Raw genomic sequence first — 16,281 nt, 5'->3', positions numbered from 1 at the left:
TGGTGGCAGGCTCATTTCCCGTCTTTCACATTTATGGACTATTAACTCTTTCACTGCCAGACGTTTTCAGAAACGGGTTGTCCCCACTGCCAGCCGATTTAAGCATTTTGAGTGATCATTCAAGGTCCACAGAAAATGTTGTGTTTGGACTATGGAAACACACATACTACCAAATGAAAGATTGGACTCTCAGCTTTCATCAGAAAAAAAAAGTTTGTTTCTACCTTATTCCGTTCTTCAGTAATCAACAATAGAAAATGGTTACTTTCACCGAAATTCTCTCTTTTGAAACAAAAAGCGGAGAAAAAGAGCTTTTTGTGAAACGATGTTATTTCATGCACTCTAGTGAATTGTACACTTCTTTTTGTCCATGAATGATGCCACAAACACCTGAATAGTGCTTTACTTCTGTAAAACGCTTTCATCAACAATGAAAAAGTGTTTTTTGATTGCAAAATACGTTTATTTCCATTCAACAGTGTAACAATTTGACAAAACAATTTCGCAAACTATTTCCAAATGTGTGCAACTGTGGTACTACTTACAATTATGTGGATGTTTCAAATACAGTTTTTCCTTTTGTAACGCTCTCCTGCGTGCAAGGAGACGCCGCTGGACTCGCACAACAGTTTACTTTCACTTTCACATTGGTCCGTTTTGCGTGCAAACGTTACACTTTCTTGACGGCCTTTTTTTCCGGGGAATAAAAAGCAAGTAGCAGACTGTACACACTCCTCCGATGAATATGCATTGGACTCGGGGCACTCTCCGTCGTCCGATCGAACGTCCGCCTGTGCGTGCTCGGTTGCGCTCCGCGTTACGACACCGTAATAGCCGCCGCGTCAGCGGTTCCAATTTCGCCGTCAAGCTCGGATTCACCTTCATCATCATCGAGGATGATGACCGTCGTCATCAATGCACTATTTTAGCGTTGGTCGATGCCTTTCGTCTTGTAAGTGTAGAGCTGCTTGCAAACGCTCGCCATTGCCCGTTCCCTCCTCCATCTAGCTCCATCTAACGTCTTCTACTGCCGCGTCAATGCTTTCCAACCACGGAGTCACCCTCATCTTCATCATCTATGATGATCATCGTCAACAATGTGCTTTTTCAGCGATGCTTTTGGTCTTTGAAAAAAACGTCTCGGGTGTGAGCTCCTCGCGACCGGCCGCCATTTTTCCTTTGTCTTCCATTCTCATCTCCTGCTCGACGCTCTAGCTCCGCCTCTACTGACGCCCACCCGATCTTGTCAAAAGAGAGTCATCGCTGCCCTCTAGGGGCCAAAAATAGTCATTAGGAACAACAGACAGACTTGAAACTTTCATCAGACATGCGGAAGGGTTTCCTCTACCCGTTTCAAAAAAAAAATAAAAAATCATTGGATGACGTCTTTTGACGTCATTGGCAGTGAAGCGTAGGTTTTTACTTGACGTCTTTAAACGTCAGTGGCAGTGAAAGAGTTAATGGCCCGACCCGACCCCCCCCCCCACCACCACCACCACCACCACACACACACACAAACAAAAAACAAAGTCAACCTCTATTTTGTGTAAATTCACCTGGCGTGATACGTTCCCACGGAAAATGAGGGAACACTAAAATCATTAAAATTTATCATTTGAGTCTTGCGAGATGTACAAGTTTTATGACATTTATGGTGTTTGGATATATTGTGTGTGTTAAAAGGGTGAAACAAAGTACCTTTGTATGCGGTCTCAGGTCTGGCGGGCGCCCGTTGGGGAGCAGCGTGCTCACTGTAGCCGTAACCAGGGTTCACATTCTCATACTCGTGGGTGCGAGAATGAGGAGGCCTGGGGGTGGTGATGTTGACAGTCAATGTCAATAAGAATATTACAAACAATAACACAAAAAAAATTAAACAACATTTTAGTTTTCTTGGCTGGATGGAGAAATGCGTCGTTACCTGGAAGGCTTTTGGTGGTTCCTGTGCCTCTGGGGGTCAGGCTCATCTCGGGTTCGAGGTCGGACAACATCCTCGGAATTTGACTGGAAACCAACAAAGAAATTAAATAAACTCAACAGAAGCAAGTCCACATTCACATTCAATACTGTGACTTTGTAAACGGAAGGTTTTGTTCCGAGTGACGCTATCAGAAAGGTATTCATGATAAATGCAATTGTTTAAATGGTTCCACGTTGGGCATCACGGGGCCCTCATCATGAATTGCGGACACAATCTGCCTTACAGTTACGAGGGTTGTCGGTTCGAATCTCAGCCAATCCAGGCTGTATCCAACATCTCGCTTTAAGTTGGCTGGGATCGGTTCCAGCTCACCCGCGACTATAACGATAAAGCGCTAAAGAAAATATATAGTTCTAGATTGCAGAGATTTGAAGCTGCGATGCATCAAACTGAAATTTCTGATACACATCTACCAGAACTACAACCACCAAACAATAAATCACATGGAACATACCCTGTAGTCCCCATCTGGTCGCCTCTTGTCCATCGCCATCTTCTCCCTATCCCTTTCTCGTTCCTTCTCCTCCCGATCCTTTTCCCGTTCTCGATGTTTTCTGTACTCCCTCTTCTCTTTTTCCATTAGCAGCCGGGCAATCTCCTGCCACAGTTAAGACCGCGTCAATTGCATACCGCTGCCTTCACGGCTAATCCTCTTTACCGCCAAAAACATCACTTTTCAGGAAAACACTCCAGATTGGTAATTAATTCGAAAATAAATAACAGACTCATGTAGAGGAAAAAAAAAACAAACTAATGATTTGTGTACAACAAAAAATTACAATTACCAAATTTGAACATAGGCTTCTGCCTAACAGTGGTTATATGAAATAGATTGTACATTATTGTATTCCGGGTGTCACATCTAAAGCTTTTATACTAATATTTTAATTCCTAAACATTTATTTAAATAAATAAAAAGACTACAATAAAGGGTTTATAGCCACGCACCTCATCCTGTGCAACTTGGGCTGCACGCACATGGCTCTTGCTTGCCTGAAACAGATGAAAACATTTAGTTTATAACTATACTCACAAATATAGCCCAGCCAAAACATCATAATGTTTTTTTTTTTTTATGAGATGGGTAAAATATTAGTGAGATACACTGTGTTTAAACTGGTGCAAAAGTAATTCCTGCACACAGAGGGTTAAGTTTTACCTCAAACTGGGCTATAAAACGTGCACATAAATATTACACGTTGTTGTAAAACGTGCCAAACATTGAATCATTGTCTGATGATGTCGTCGTTTATCATGACCGGCACAAGTCCGCACATGAGGCAGTTTTAGGATCCCTCTGTGTTCCTTGGCAGTTTAATGCAAATTAATCCTCTACTGTTATGGTTTGGTCCACAAGTACAGTTTGCAAGCGATGCTTGATTTATGCAGTGATCAGCCACAAAATCAATTGCACAACATACACAATATATTTAAGATACAGTGCAATAAAGGTAATATATATTAGGACGAGCTCTCAGTACGACGGGGTGCAGTTCTGCATCAAAGTACAAATGGCCACAATCAAGCTGTGGCTGCTCTTTGTTCAGATATTCACCTTGACTTCCTCCTCCTGCATTCTTCTGGCCACCTCCAAGTCCTTCAGTTCCTGCTCACGCAGATCCAGCTTGTTCAGGTCCCGAGCGGCCTCGTCAAGTCCATACTCCCCTTCTACAAATGATCCACTCTCTTTGTGCACAAGTCGACCTGTAAAAGTGAACATACGGTATTAATGATTTAAAAACAGTATAGTACTAACTTGACCTAATGATAGCGAGCGTTAAGATTACATGTTGATTCCTTTAGTTGTCAGAGAGAGGTGGAAAATGACAACTGATTATCAAACCAAAGAATCACTTTCATTAACAAAAAAAGTAAATAATTTTTTTTTTAAAAGCAAAACAAATTTTCATTCTACTTGATAATTGTAGACTGAAGCTATGAAGGCACCTTTAAGGGCCGTGTGGGGTTGCGCATTGCGCTCGCACTCCATTTAATACTTTGGACCACTTTTGTGATTAAACAAAACAGCCAAAAAGCTGAGCAGCCCTGAGGACCTTTTAGCAAACCAGTCTTGCACTCCTACTAAGAATTATGGAAATATTGAGCCACAAACCTAGCTTCACCCACTTAATTCTCAGCATTGTTTAAATGTGATCATTTTCACAATGCTGACAATTACGTGAATGAAGTAAAAAGGAGAGAATACCACAGCAGAAAAGCGGCGAGTACAATCACTTCAAGCCATCAAATCATATTGAAAAACAATTGATGCATTTATTAGAGACTTGAGTTCAATCAGCCCACCACCTGAGATTGCCATAGCGACAAGCAATCACTGCACACCAAAGCGTCCCCACAGAACCCAGACGGGGGCTCAGGGTGGTACCTGTCTCGCCACTGGAGGGCGTGCGCTTGCCGGAAGCTTCCCACAACTCTCTGCTGTCACCTCTCCCTTTGTTGTTCCTGAGATCTTCAAACACATCGTCAGGGCCGGATTGAACCTGCTGGCGGCCCCTGGCCCTCCTCGTCCTCTCTGGGTCATCATCTTCCTCCTCCCGGGACATTCTGTCCCCCCTTGGCTCAACAACATCCTCGTCAAGAGCCCTTTCCCTGCTCCTGGCCCTTGTTCGTTGTCCGTCCTTGCCTTTGTGCGTCTGCTTGTCCCGCACTTCAGGCCAGTCGTCACCGTGTCCTTGATCTCTGGAACGCTCCCTGTCCCTTCCTCCTCTCGCTGTCCTCATGTCCTGCTCCCTATCCGACCGTTGGTGTTTCCTCAAATGATGATCCTGATCTACTTCCCTGCCACCGTCTCTGTCATATCTCCTGTCGCCGTCTCTCTCCCAGTCTCTTTCCTTGGGACTCATTAGAGAATAAGGCGGCCTCTCTTTCCTTCTCGCCGCTCTGTCGGGGTCCTCCCCTGTTATGTCACGTGCTCTCCTAGATTCTGCAGGTTCATAATCGGCATACCTGTCCCCACGCCTGCCTTTGTGGGACAGCACTTGATCTGAAAACGGATCTGCATGTCTCCCTCGGCCGCCCTCTGCCACCGGGAAATGCTCGGGGTACCTGGAGCGGCTGTGCGGCGCTGCCGGATCTTGTTTCGGTTGCCTGCTCCTTTTTGGCTCAACTGAATTATAATCTGGCGAGTGATCACGTTGGATACTCACTGGAGAATGCACATCATCTGGGGAGCTAGATGTGTGACGCGTGGGCTTGTCCAGGTCGAGAGGCTGTCTCACAGCTGAGCGGGGGGAGATGAAGGAGACAAGTTTGGAAGAAGGCGACATTGAAAAAAATGATGCTTCAAGAAAGCAAGGGGATGTGGAAAGTAATAAAGACACAAAATATGAAATTCAGCAGTTACTAAATTAGTGGGCGCACCTCCTAAGGCAGAAACAAGTGGACAACGTGATGGTGGTTAGTAACCTAGAATGTTAAAAGGAGATGAAGGGAGTAGGAATATGCATTTAAAAACAAAACAGAATCGCAAGATCACAAAAATCATTGTGACAAGAGTGACTGTCTTAAAAAGGAGCAAAGATTAAATAGGGGACACACAATACTAATGTGATAAACAATTGCACACCATTTCACCATTTGCTGTAAATGCAAGGTATTTATTTCAGATTTCGATAATCTCTGTAACTTGCTTGCTTTACACTTTGGCCGATCACACTAAGGAAAAAAAATCTATTTCCTGAGCTGGGTAAATTCCTTAAAATCCTTTTTGAGGATTATAATCTAGTAAATTAATCCTATCAACAAGTCACGTTTACTTTAATTGATTAAAACAACATTTAATATAGTTTAGCTTTTCAACCACTTTTATACACACATCTTGGTCATCAAATGTTTTTTTTGCCTATTTGGCTGATGGAAGTCTTGGTTGCACCAGGTTAGTGGATGAGCTTCCATTTGATTATTTAACCAAAATACAGTACATCCTCTCCAAGTAGGCCAAGACAAAGCCTAACAGTAAGACTGAAAAATGTTTTGTTGTTGTTGGCAACAGAATGTCCATCCATAAAGCTATAAAAAAAAAACTGTTAACAGTTCTACTTATCTTGCTGTCGTACTTTAGTGCTCTGATTACAATAACCGCAAGAATGAACAGTACAGTAACCCTTGCTATTCACAGGGGATGGGAACTAGTCTTACCGCAAATAGCGAAAAACTGTATGGGGTTGATTGACTAGTAGTGTAACATTACAAATCAGAAACAGTAATACTGTAATATATCTAACAACTTTCAACTGAGTAAATAAACAGTAATAATATAGAACACAAGTTGGAAGTAACATGCTCAATATATGATCGTGACAAAAGTATGGACAAGAAGTAGAGGGCAGAAACACCTTGAAGCTGCAGTGCTCAGAATTCTTTCAGCACCATATTTTTGTTAGGCTGAGGAACAGAACATTGCTGACTATGAAAAAAAAATATCATTCTGCCGGTATAAAGTGGCTCAGTGTGACCGTGCCAAAGAGGTCTAAGTGTTAGCTTCTTATCTATCTCCCCCTCCTCCTCCTTTTATTCAGCACACACTATTCTTCCCACTCGACTGACTAACTGCAAAGTTGAGACGGAGTCTAAACACATGCTGGGTTGTGTACACCACTGATCAGCTGGATTAGGACAAAAACAACTGTTCATTTCCTATGATATGCTTCATGATTTATCTGTTTCCTTGCATGACAGTACCACACACACCCTTATTCAGCAACACATCAAATCAAAGTCTCACATTGTAAAGAGAGTGTATACAGTGGAACCTCTAAGTTGAACTGTGATGCTAGTCATCCTTTAGTTTGTACATTTGAAAGCAACGTAATACAAGTGTAAGACTTTAATCACCATAATCCAAAAGTGCGGACACATACTGAGAAAAGACAAAGCAGCAGTATTCTCCTTACCTCCTGGATCCTCATAGTATTCTTCATCCTGGTGTTTCTGTCGGCGTCGTTCCTCTTTCATCTCCTTCTCATGCAGCTTTCGAGCAATAGCCTGCAAACACACGTGTGCAATAATAAAGGCACAGAGGACACATTGTGACGTTTGTGTGCGTTAAGAACAAATGCATGGTACTGCTTTTACTTACAATATATATATATATATATATATATATATATATATATATATATATATATATATATATATATATATATATATATATATATAATCTTACTGTGTTCATGTGCTCTGATATGGGTAGCTCCAAATTTAAGGAAGGCAAATGTCAACCTTAACTCATTTGCTCCCAAAAACGTTCCATTTTAAATATTACCAGTGTCCCAAAGACGTATTTATACATTTTTTTTATGCTAGAGCATATAGAAGGCTTTGATGTAGCCTCTGAACTGAAGAGAACGGTTGAAGCAATGGTTATTACAAAAACGGCCAGCAGATGGCAGCAGAGTATAAGAGATCAAGATTTGTAAATGATGAAACTTTGCTATATTTTAATGCCAATTGCTTCAAATCGGAAACAGATAGAAATTTATTTTTTTCTGGTGAAAGAAGAGACTCTAATCTTTATTTTGGTAGGTTCCATGTTTTTATAGCAGTAGAACACAATATTCTGTGGGCCTTGCAAAATCTGTCAAAATCCAGTAAAACAGCCGGGAGCGAAGGGGGTTGCTTCAGTGAAAATTGCTGGGAGTGAATGAGTTAAAGGCCAGCCCTCATTCCCTAAACAATATATTTTTTTCTATATTTGGTTTCTCTTATGGATGCTTTCATTTGAACATTTTACTTACGTGCCAAACTTAAAATTTTAGATTTAAGAATCCCTGCATATAAATGAACATCTGACATCAGAATTTTAGGGTAGCTCAATGGTGCTACAACTTTGAGCAGCTTCAAGGTATAGTATGGAGGGGTAATTCCGGTTTGTTTTTTTAACACATGGGCAAGGGCAAGGCGTTCAAGTCATGCTACCTTGTGCGTTTGTGTGTGTGCCTCCTTACCGCATCTTTCTCCTCCTGTTGTCGGCGTTGTTGCTCAGCCTGTTGGACCAGTTGATCTTGAATCTCATGGGCAATCTCGTTATCCTGGCGCTCTCTGGAGTTTTGCGTGAGACGGCATGTGCGGGGGGAGGAGAGCGAGAAAGGACAACACCACCTTATTAACTGAAATAAGACAATTGGTTCAAGGGCCAAGCCGTTCATCTTGCTGTGCAGTTTGAAGGAAGGATACAACAGATTTGACATTTACTAACACTCAATTCAGATGAAATATACACTCTGTGGTGGTTCAACGGTATTACACAAAATAATTCATGAACACTTTTAGAACATCTTTTTCTTTGAAATTGCATAGCTACTACGGCCCGGTAGATGTGGGTTTTTTGAGGCTGATGCAGATTCCAACATTTAGCAGCATAAAAAGTCCAGTAACCAATAAATTGGCCGATTCATTAAAAAATATACAATGAGCAACAATACAGATTATACTCTATGAAGATGATACTGTTTTACAATAGTTTCTTCTTTGTAGGCTATTTGTTCAACTTGACAGAGAAAAATCAAGATTTTTGGGGGGAGGGCGGAATGTTTCAGTGTCATTTTCTTTGCCTTATAATGTATAAATAAAAATAAAAATAAAAAAAAGACAAAAAAATTAAATTAAATTGGCCACTTTTAAAAGACCTAATGCCGGCCAATTAATCGGTTGGGCAGAAGTTACGTTACCATCTATGCACATTTAACTTTTTCTTAAACTGTATTGTACAGGCAATGGCAAGTTCTGTTGTTCATCACATTGGTTTGTATATTCACTACATTGTTAATGTTGTTCATTATTACGTATTTAATTTGCATTCAATTCACTTGGCATTTACTGTCTATTTTTACGGTTGCTTCATGTATTCCGAGTGACCTTTGTGCTATCGTAGAAGTCTGCAGCCCTTTGGTATATACACAGTGTTCCAAAGATAAATCAACGCACATCAAATGTTTAGAAAAGGCTTGGTTGCTCCTTGAGTTTTGCTCATTGACAGCTGCATGAAACGCTGTAATGTTATTCTGACCTCGCTGCTGTAAAGACAACACGTGCAGGTGCACAAAAGACAATTCATGTCTTTGTGATGCTTGTATCAGAAATGCTCTCTGTATTAGATCACTACACATTATGCACATAGTTTTACATCCTTTTTTCTTAATGCAACCTTTTTGCTCTGCTACTTGATTTTTGTAAATGTGATTACTGTTACTGAGGATCAACAAAGTATCTACCAACCTAACCCAAACTATTACGTGGCGTATAATATTGATAATATTGCTCAACATGCAACAGCAGAGTGCATGCTACAGTTTGCCTTTTACTGGTACTTATGTGTTGGTTAGCAGACATAAATAATATCGTCGTGATTTCCTTTTACTCGCAGGGCAGGGACGTGTTTGTGACAGCACTAAACTATGACTCAGCCACAGCCAATTTATCCCATTAAAATGCAAAGCACAGAGAGTGATTTTCACTCCTAGTAAGGTGGGGCAGTGTTGAATGGCAATAGGCCAAATGTCGCAGTCCAAGTGTCTGTACTGACACTGTAACACTAGGTGGGGCTGCTGCAAAATCTGAAGACAAACCTGCAATTGGTACTTAAAGTGTAGTGACAAATATCTCAGACCTACTCAGCACAAACAGCAAGCATGTGAATCAAATGTGTTGTTAATTGACTGCTACAAGTGCCAAGCGCAATAAGTGACATTCATGATAGCCACAGAACCAGATGTAGAACATACTGCCGCAACTAAACATCAGTTACATGCAGAAATGAATGTTGCCAAGCATAAACACAAGCATAAAGCTCAAGATGGTTCTTAGTTTCATACAATACTTTCTAGCAATACCTGTAAAACAGCACTAGATGACAGTAGTGCTGTGGAAACAACTTCCTGGTTCGCACCCTATTATACCGAATCATGTCATTTGGGTATCTTTTAAATCATATTTGATGTTTTAGTTTGATTACTTATATTATACTCTGGTTTATGTATTTTTACGACAGGCAAAACTTACTACATACTACATTTTGAAGATGTGAACGGCGTGCATTTGAAGTTTTCACAGCGTTGTAGAAGGAATATTTTTTTTCATGTGGAACAAAAAAAAGCTAACTCAAGACAAAAATCTCAGTTACTGGATTTTCATATTAAAAATTTTAACAGAAATTATGAGTACCCTCTGTTTATATATTTGGGTTGTGTAAAGGGGTGGAAAAGTTTCAGTTGAATTTCCAGTAATTATCCATTGGGAATCAAAATTGTGAAATTTTGTAAAGACTGTCTAAAATTTGAAACAGAGTAATTTAATGGAAATATATCACATTAAAGCATACATAATGTATAAATATTTTGTTTAAGCAGACATCCATGCAAATAAACAGCTCTCCTTGCCTACATGTGAGGGCATTACAGTGCCTTAACTGCTCCACATTTTTCACATTACTTGAGCGGTCGCATTATCTGAAGGTTGCTTGTACCTCAAATTCTGGCTCACAACAGAAAACTAATAAATAAAACACATTACAGGAAACAAAGTCCAAATCCCATCTCATAACTAAAAAAACAGTTGGTGATATTAGTTATTATTATGCTAAAACACATTTTCCTCAATTATACACTGTGCTTGCTATTAAAAGCCAACCTTCAATTGATTAAATTCTTTGTATATTTCCATTACTTCTAATAAATTACTGTTAAATCTCATGAAAAGTTTCCAACTTGGAAAACTCCTAATATTTTGCAACCTAAACTATGTCACTGAAGATAGACCATTAAGGTGGTGGAAAATAAACTCAATAAGCTTGTTTACTTTACCTTGCAAGATGCTACCAAAGAGTGTCAAATAGGCAAACGCTGGCCCTGGTTTAAATGTAAACAAGCCGAGTCGAGTGTGTCAGTGTGTGCGAAAACACCCACATGGCAACATGCTGCTTCTTGATCACGACCTTGGCGATCTCATCCTCCTCCTCTTGCAGCTTCTTGGCCACCTGCAGGTCGTGTTGCACCAGACGGCTCTTGTGGACGTTGGATGCCAAGTGGCTCTCGACTGTAACACACAAAAAACGCATTGCTCTGCTTTGAAAAAAGCAGCGTCTTCACACAACGAATGGTAAATGACATATTTACTGGTCCTCGAGTTGTATTGTTTGGATTGCCTTGTTTGAGAACAAGATGAACGGCAAGGACGCGGACTTGTCATTCTCTGGTGATAAACTCAAAAGACACTTGAGAAATGAATGTTTGTGGTCACGATGCCATTCCAAGGTTAGCGGAATGCACTTTGTGGCCATAAGAGAAGATAAATCTTGCTGCCTGACGCACTCCTAGCGCTCGGTACGCGTGGACAGCATCACTCACTCGTTTTGCTCAGATCCGTTTGACCTGACTATCCATCTTCAAGCCAGTTTCCTTGTGAACAGGCCCAAATTACGTCTGGCTATTTTCTAGCGCGAGGCTACATAATATTGCTGCTCTCGGGCTCCTAAGGTTAAACAAGGAGCATGATGAGTCACCGATGTTGAAAATTGAGGAACAGTCATCAGCTATTACTCTTATTATATTTCATCAATTTGCATGTGATACATGAAATACCTATATTTGAAAATTGAGTCAAGGAGTCTAATACTCAATACCAATGCCATATCCAAGACCTTGAAGGGCTGTCTCATTCAAAATACGACTACCCAAATCTGTGAGGTATCGGTGTGGGAGACTGCACACTGGAATTGTTATGGCTGACAGCAAGAACATCTTCCCAGTCCACTGCACAAGAGGCATGTGCACAAACAAGACACGTGAAAGGTTCCAATTCGTTGGTTGCCTTGTGCTGAGCCTTACATCATCTGTTTTGAAGGTTTGTTTATCCAGTTTTTTTTTCTGGTCGGTAATGTGGGGTTCGGTCGGCTGGGGATTTGTTTTAGAACTTTGAGTTGCATTTTTTTTTGCATGAAAAGTGCTATACAAATAAAGATTGATTGATTGAATTAAAAGGTTGCACTAAAATAACGACTTGGATTGAACTTCTGCTACGTTGAAATGACATCTTGGAAGCGACTTGTGTGCTCAAAACGTAAAGCAACCGATTCAAGCTCAAATCATAGCAATCATTGTCAGATGAGTCTTGGTAACAGATCACGAGCCTTAAAATGGGTTAATGACAACATCAGGACAGGTCATCGGCAAACGAAAAAAATTCAAATAAAAACTGCCGCGTAACTTCTTGCTGTGATTTCTCTAACAGAGCGGTTCATTTGGTCAAGGGTTAATGTTATTAACTGCAACAGTGTTGTGTGAACCCTACACAGACAGAAGATGTGGAAAAGTTAGGAATGGCCCTTCAACTTAAGTTAATTTCATTTTCTCAAGGCTTATTGCAGTTACTTGACATTATATCCTGACAAAAACTGTGATTGCACTGTCAATATACATATGTAACTCATAGTTTTGCAAAGAAAACACAAGGTTTCCCTGGATTGTTGCCGGGCGGCTCGTTCAAAATAGTAAACAGTGACGTTATGTGTCTGACGGGAAGAGCAGAAAATGAGTGTTTAAGCAGGAGGAGGCCAAAACCATCTAAACTAGCTCAGCTTCCTGGTTGACGAGAAGATCAAGAGGATAATTTGTTTGATTGTCTTAAAAAGGCAACCAAGAAAAACAATAAGAAAAAAAAAAAGTTGCTTACTCTCTTGTTCTTGAAGGTTGTAGGCAAGGCAGTGGTCTTCCAAGACAGCAAAGTCTTTGCACACTGGGAGAAAAGTAACAATGTTAGACAAGTAGAAAGTATTTTTTCCACAATAGGCTAATGGCTAAGATAACAAATAGTCAGGTATGGTAAAAAAATATATATATATTCAACGTTTTTTAATGACATTCAAACACCAACCTTTTTTGTGAGAAAGAAGCCACTTTAATAAAAAGGAAATCTCGTCGAACCGCTACATTCAAGTGCAGCAGCATCTGATCTCAGTCACACAAAATCACCTCTCTTGACTTCAGCTCCACAAGTGTTTGATTTTTTTAAGACACTTTGATTGACAAAAACAAATAATGCTGCTACACCAACGTCACACACACCTCTGTCCTTGCTGTAATACAAGGCAAAGGAAATATGCTGACTTACTATACTAAAAAAAATAAGACTGGAATAAAGAGAAATTCATTTAAAAATCATGCCAATATGGATTTAGCGCAAATCAGTCATTTGTATCAACTCACAATAGGACTGTTAATCTCTAAAAAGCATTAGATGCCGTAAATAATGACTGATCAATAAATTGGAGCATTATGGAATTAGGGGTACAACCTCAAACTGGCTCTAAAGTTATTTAGAATAAAAGCTTGTGAAGTTGGGTCAACTTTACAAATTATTTACACATTGTGTGCTGGCATTCCCCAGGGGTCAGTGGTGGAACCACATTAATTTATACATTAATGATTTATGCAGGGTGCCCAACTTAAAAAACTTCAACAAATTAGTGTAGTTTCCACATGACACAAATACTGTATTCTGTTTTTGGGTAAGAAACGGCTGCATTTCAATGGGCATCAATTATATGGGGATTTTTATTATTTGTGGGACAGCCCAGTCCCTACCCTATCCTCAGCGAATAGTGAGGGATGACTGTAGTGAGCATCTCTTTTACAAAAATAAATTAATTCTGTAAATTTGCCCATTAACACTGGAGAATAGCTACGTATTCATAAAAAAAAAATGCAACAGCTATCTAAAGTTTTGCCCATTTGCCTCTGAAGATGAAAAAAGTAACAGTGTGGTTTCCTCTGTGTGGCTTCTCCATTTTACAAGCATATACTTAGAACAATTCTGTTGCACCTAAAAACAGCAGCAGCTCAGTTTTCATTTCATGCTTCAAAATGAGTGTTTTTGCTGGCAGTATTTACTGTGGAAACATCTACACAGTTTGGAGTAGGAGTTTTGCTTCAAAAAAAAAATCTCTCACAGTCAAAGATATGAATCACACAACACATAACGTACGTACAGACTCAAAGGGCTTCACGGACATCATCCATTAGCTATAGTTCATCATCCTCAAGCAAAACTTAATATGTTTAATGGCATGCAAACAGACACATTGTATAGGAAAATGCACCTTTAAAAGTTACACCATCATGTGACATCAGCAAGTTTCGCAAGACCTCAGCACATCTCACACAGGCTTAATTTAGCCACCATCAACAGAATCAACTGCTTGTTTAGAGGTTGGCGGGGGGGGCAACAAAAGCAAACAATTGACACAATATTGTTGCACTAGTTGAAAAGTAAACTTTTTAAAATTAAAGCCTGACATATTCAACACACATCAAAATTTGCAGCACAGCTCTAGTGGATGACTTGTTGAACAGATGCCTGGATGACCAAAGCCACTAGTGACTCAACGTGCATGGTGGGATTTTGAATAACATGTCCATACCATATGCCTAATCTTCTTAACCAGGAACTCTATGATGCATTTTAGCTGATAAATCCGAGTAGACCAGCAACCCATATCCAGTTGAACAACAGTTCCTGGAATAGTGCATGACAAAAGGCTAACTACTGTTATTTTTAATAAGGATTACAAGTCACAGAAGACAATTGTAGCTCTGTGTGGTTGTCATGAAGCTTTTTAACATCAAGAGTGAACCAGACCCCTTCCCCTGCAGCTTTTTGTCAACGTCCCTCTGCGGACTAGCCAAGCTTGTTTCCGTGACCAGAATAACAAGCATCCAAGTGAACAGCTGCTGCTTTTCAACATCCCGAATTGCTATGCTATCTCCCATTCTGACACTGAGACACCTGTGTATCACCTTTGCAGTCAGGTGAGACAAGGACTGATGCCAGTGCTGCACTTTCAAAATTTGCAAAGGCGCCAGGCAATACAACAGTTTGTCAAGTTCACAATCAGATGTAAATACCACTTTTTTTTCATACCAATACCTGTAGAAGTCGAGTACACAACTCGAGTCATCACCAACACTGATAAAAAAATAAATAAAAATAAAATAAAAAAAACCACACCTGCATATCCCAATATAGCATTTTACTTAGAATTGCATGAAATTAATTTTGGCATTTTTCTATTCTTACAATTGCAAATTTCTCATTCCTGATCACGGTCACAAGAAGGTGGCCAATACCAGCATTGGCTACCGTTGCAAGAACAGCTACCTTGATATAAATACCAGTACTCACCCATCCCCCAAATATATTATATACGTATATAAATTCAATACCTATTGCGTGTCCACTCATTCTTGATGCTTATTTTTTTCTATACATGGCACCTATTATACAAATTATATAAAGCAATAATAATCTAATTGGATTAACAAAAGGAGGCCTTCAGAGTCTGTGTTGAAAATTTCAAATAAATATTCATTGTAGTTGTCAAATTAGGATTTTTGCTATTTACCTATTGATTCACAGTGATATGAATTAACCAATTAAAAAAACAATTAACATTGTTGTCCATTTTTGTCTGAGCTGTGACACTAGTCTCTTGAAAATAGGATAAAGGTTATATTAAAGTATGAAAATCGGATTCAACATAAATGGTCCAATCTCGACTTCCATCGCCTTTGCGTTATGACGTTGGTCATAAATTGATGCGTTTGCGCTGTTTTAAAAGACTCATGTTCATAACTTCTTAAAATGTCACAGGAAAAGAGAATCTACTTTAATGATCTGTGTCCATAATACAGGTCTCGTGGAAAACAATAAAACTTAATAAAAAAAATGAGACAATACATTTCAACCCATTCCAAACGACTCAAGTGACAAATACTGTCTAACATTTCTTAACGCTGACACGCTAAATTATAACAAAAATTCTGATACGGACTAATTAGAGCTCAGATTTGCTCAGACGTGCTAGCATCTGCTAGCTACTTATGCTACGCGTAGAAACAACCGCAACAGGAAACACCTGTGTTTGCTAACTTTTAGCATTGGCATGGGCTGTACGTGCCACCTGTGTATACATGTTTAGACGTGACAAGTTTAGAAAAAAAAAAGTGTGTTATGAACGTTACCCTCTTTCACTCCAGGCAGTTTGTCCTGGTCGATGCTAACGTTACACTCAGCCATGTTGTCACCAATAAGGAGCCGATGATCGTCAATCGCGTTATTTTCAAAGGTTTAACCACCAACCGGCTGATTGATCGCCTTGACTCATAAACCCGACGGATGGTTCAGGTGCTGGACGGTGCCTGATTGGTTTTGGTGGCCACCCTCTCTTTCTCGATGGTGGTAACCCTGCCCAGCTAGCGTGTCAGGCTTTGACAAGCATCTCTTTCTTG

The 16,281-nt window shown here is 39.9% G+C and overlaps 1 protein-coding gene across 3 annotated transcripts in view; it reads right to left on the bottom strand.

The window, feature by feature from the left end:
* The window catches only part of ccdc50a (coiled-coil domain containing 50a), a 21,359-nt gene extending 5,078 nt beyond the window's left edge, over positions 1-16,281 (bottom strand). For all 3 annotated transcript variants that reach the window (XR_013296383.1, XM_077583663.1, XM_077583661.1), the window contains exons 1-11: positions 16,015-16,281; positions 12,668-12,730; positions 10,903-11,032; positions 7,948-8,041; positions 6,895-6,985; positions 4,368-5,222; positions 3,537-3,685; positions 2,930-2,974; positions 2,436-2,579; positions 1,922-2,004; positions 1,699-1,808 (exon numbers count right to left, since the gene is read on the bottom strand). Coding sequence is in view for 2 of the 3 variants with exons in the window: in XM_077583663.1 (XP_077439789.1) it covers positions 1,699-1,808; positions 1,922-2,004; positions 2,436-2,579; positions 2,930-2,974; positions 3,537-3,685; positions 4,368-5,222; positions 6,895-6,985; positions 7,948-8,041; positions 10,903-11,032; positions 12,668-12,730; positions 16,015-16,069 (1,819 nt within the window). In the remaining variant the exon portion in view is untranslated. The remainder of the gene's footprint in view (positions 1-1,698; positions 1,809-1,921; positions 2,005-2,435; positions 2,580-2,929; positions 2,975-3,536; positions 3,686-4,367; positions 5,223-6,894; positions 6,986-7,947; positions 8,042-10,902; positions 11,033-12,667; positions 12,731-16,014) is intronic.

Source organism: Vanacampus margaritifer, chromosome 13, assembly GCF_051991255.1.
Source record: "Vanacampus margaritifer isolate UIUO_Vmar chromosome 13, RoL_Vmar_1.0, whole genome shotgun sequence".
In the NCBI taxonomy this organism is placed as follows: domain Eukaryota; kingdom Metazoa; phylum Chordata; class Actinopteri; order Syngnathiformes; family Syngnathidae; genus Vanacampus; species Vanacampus margaritifer.
This window is presented reverse-complemented; position numbering and strand designations above follow the sequence as displayed.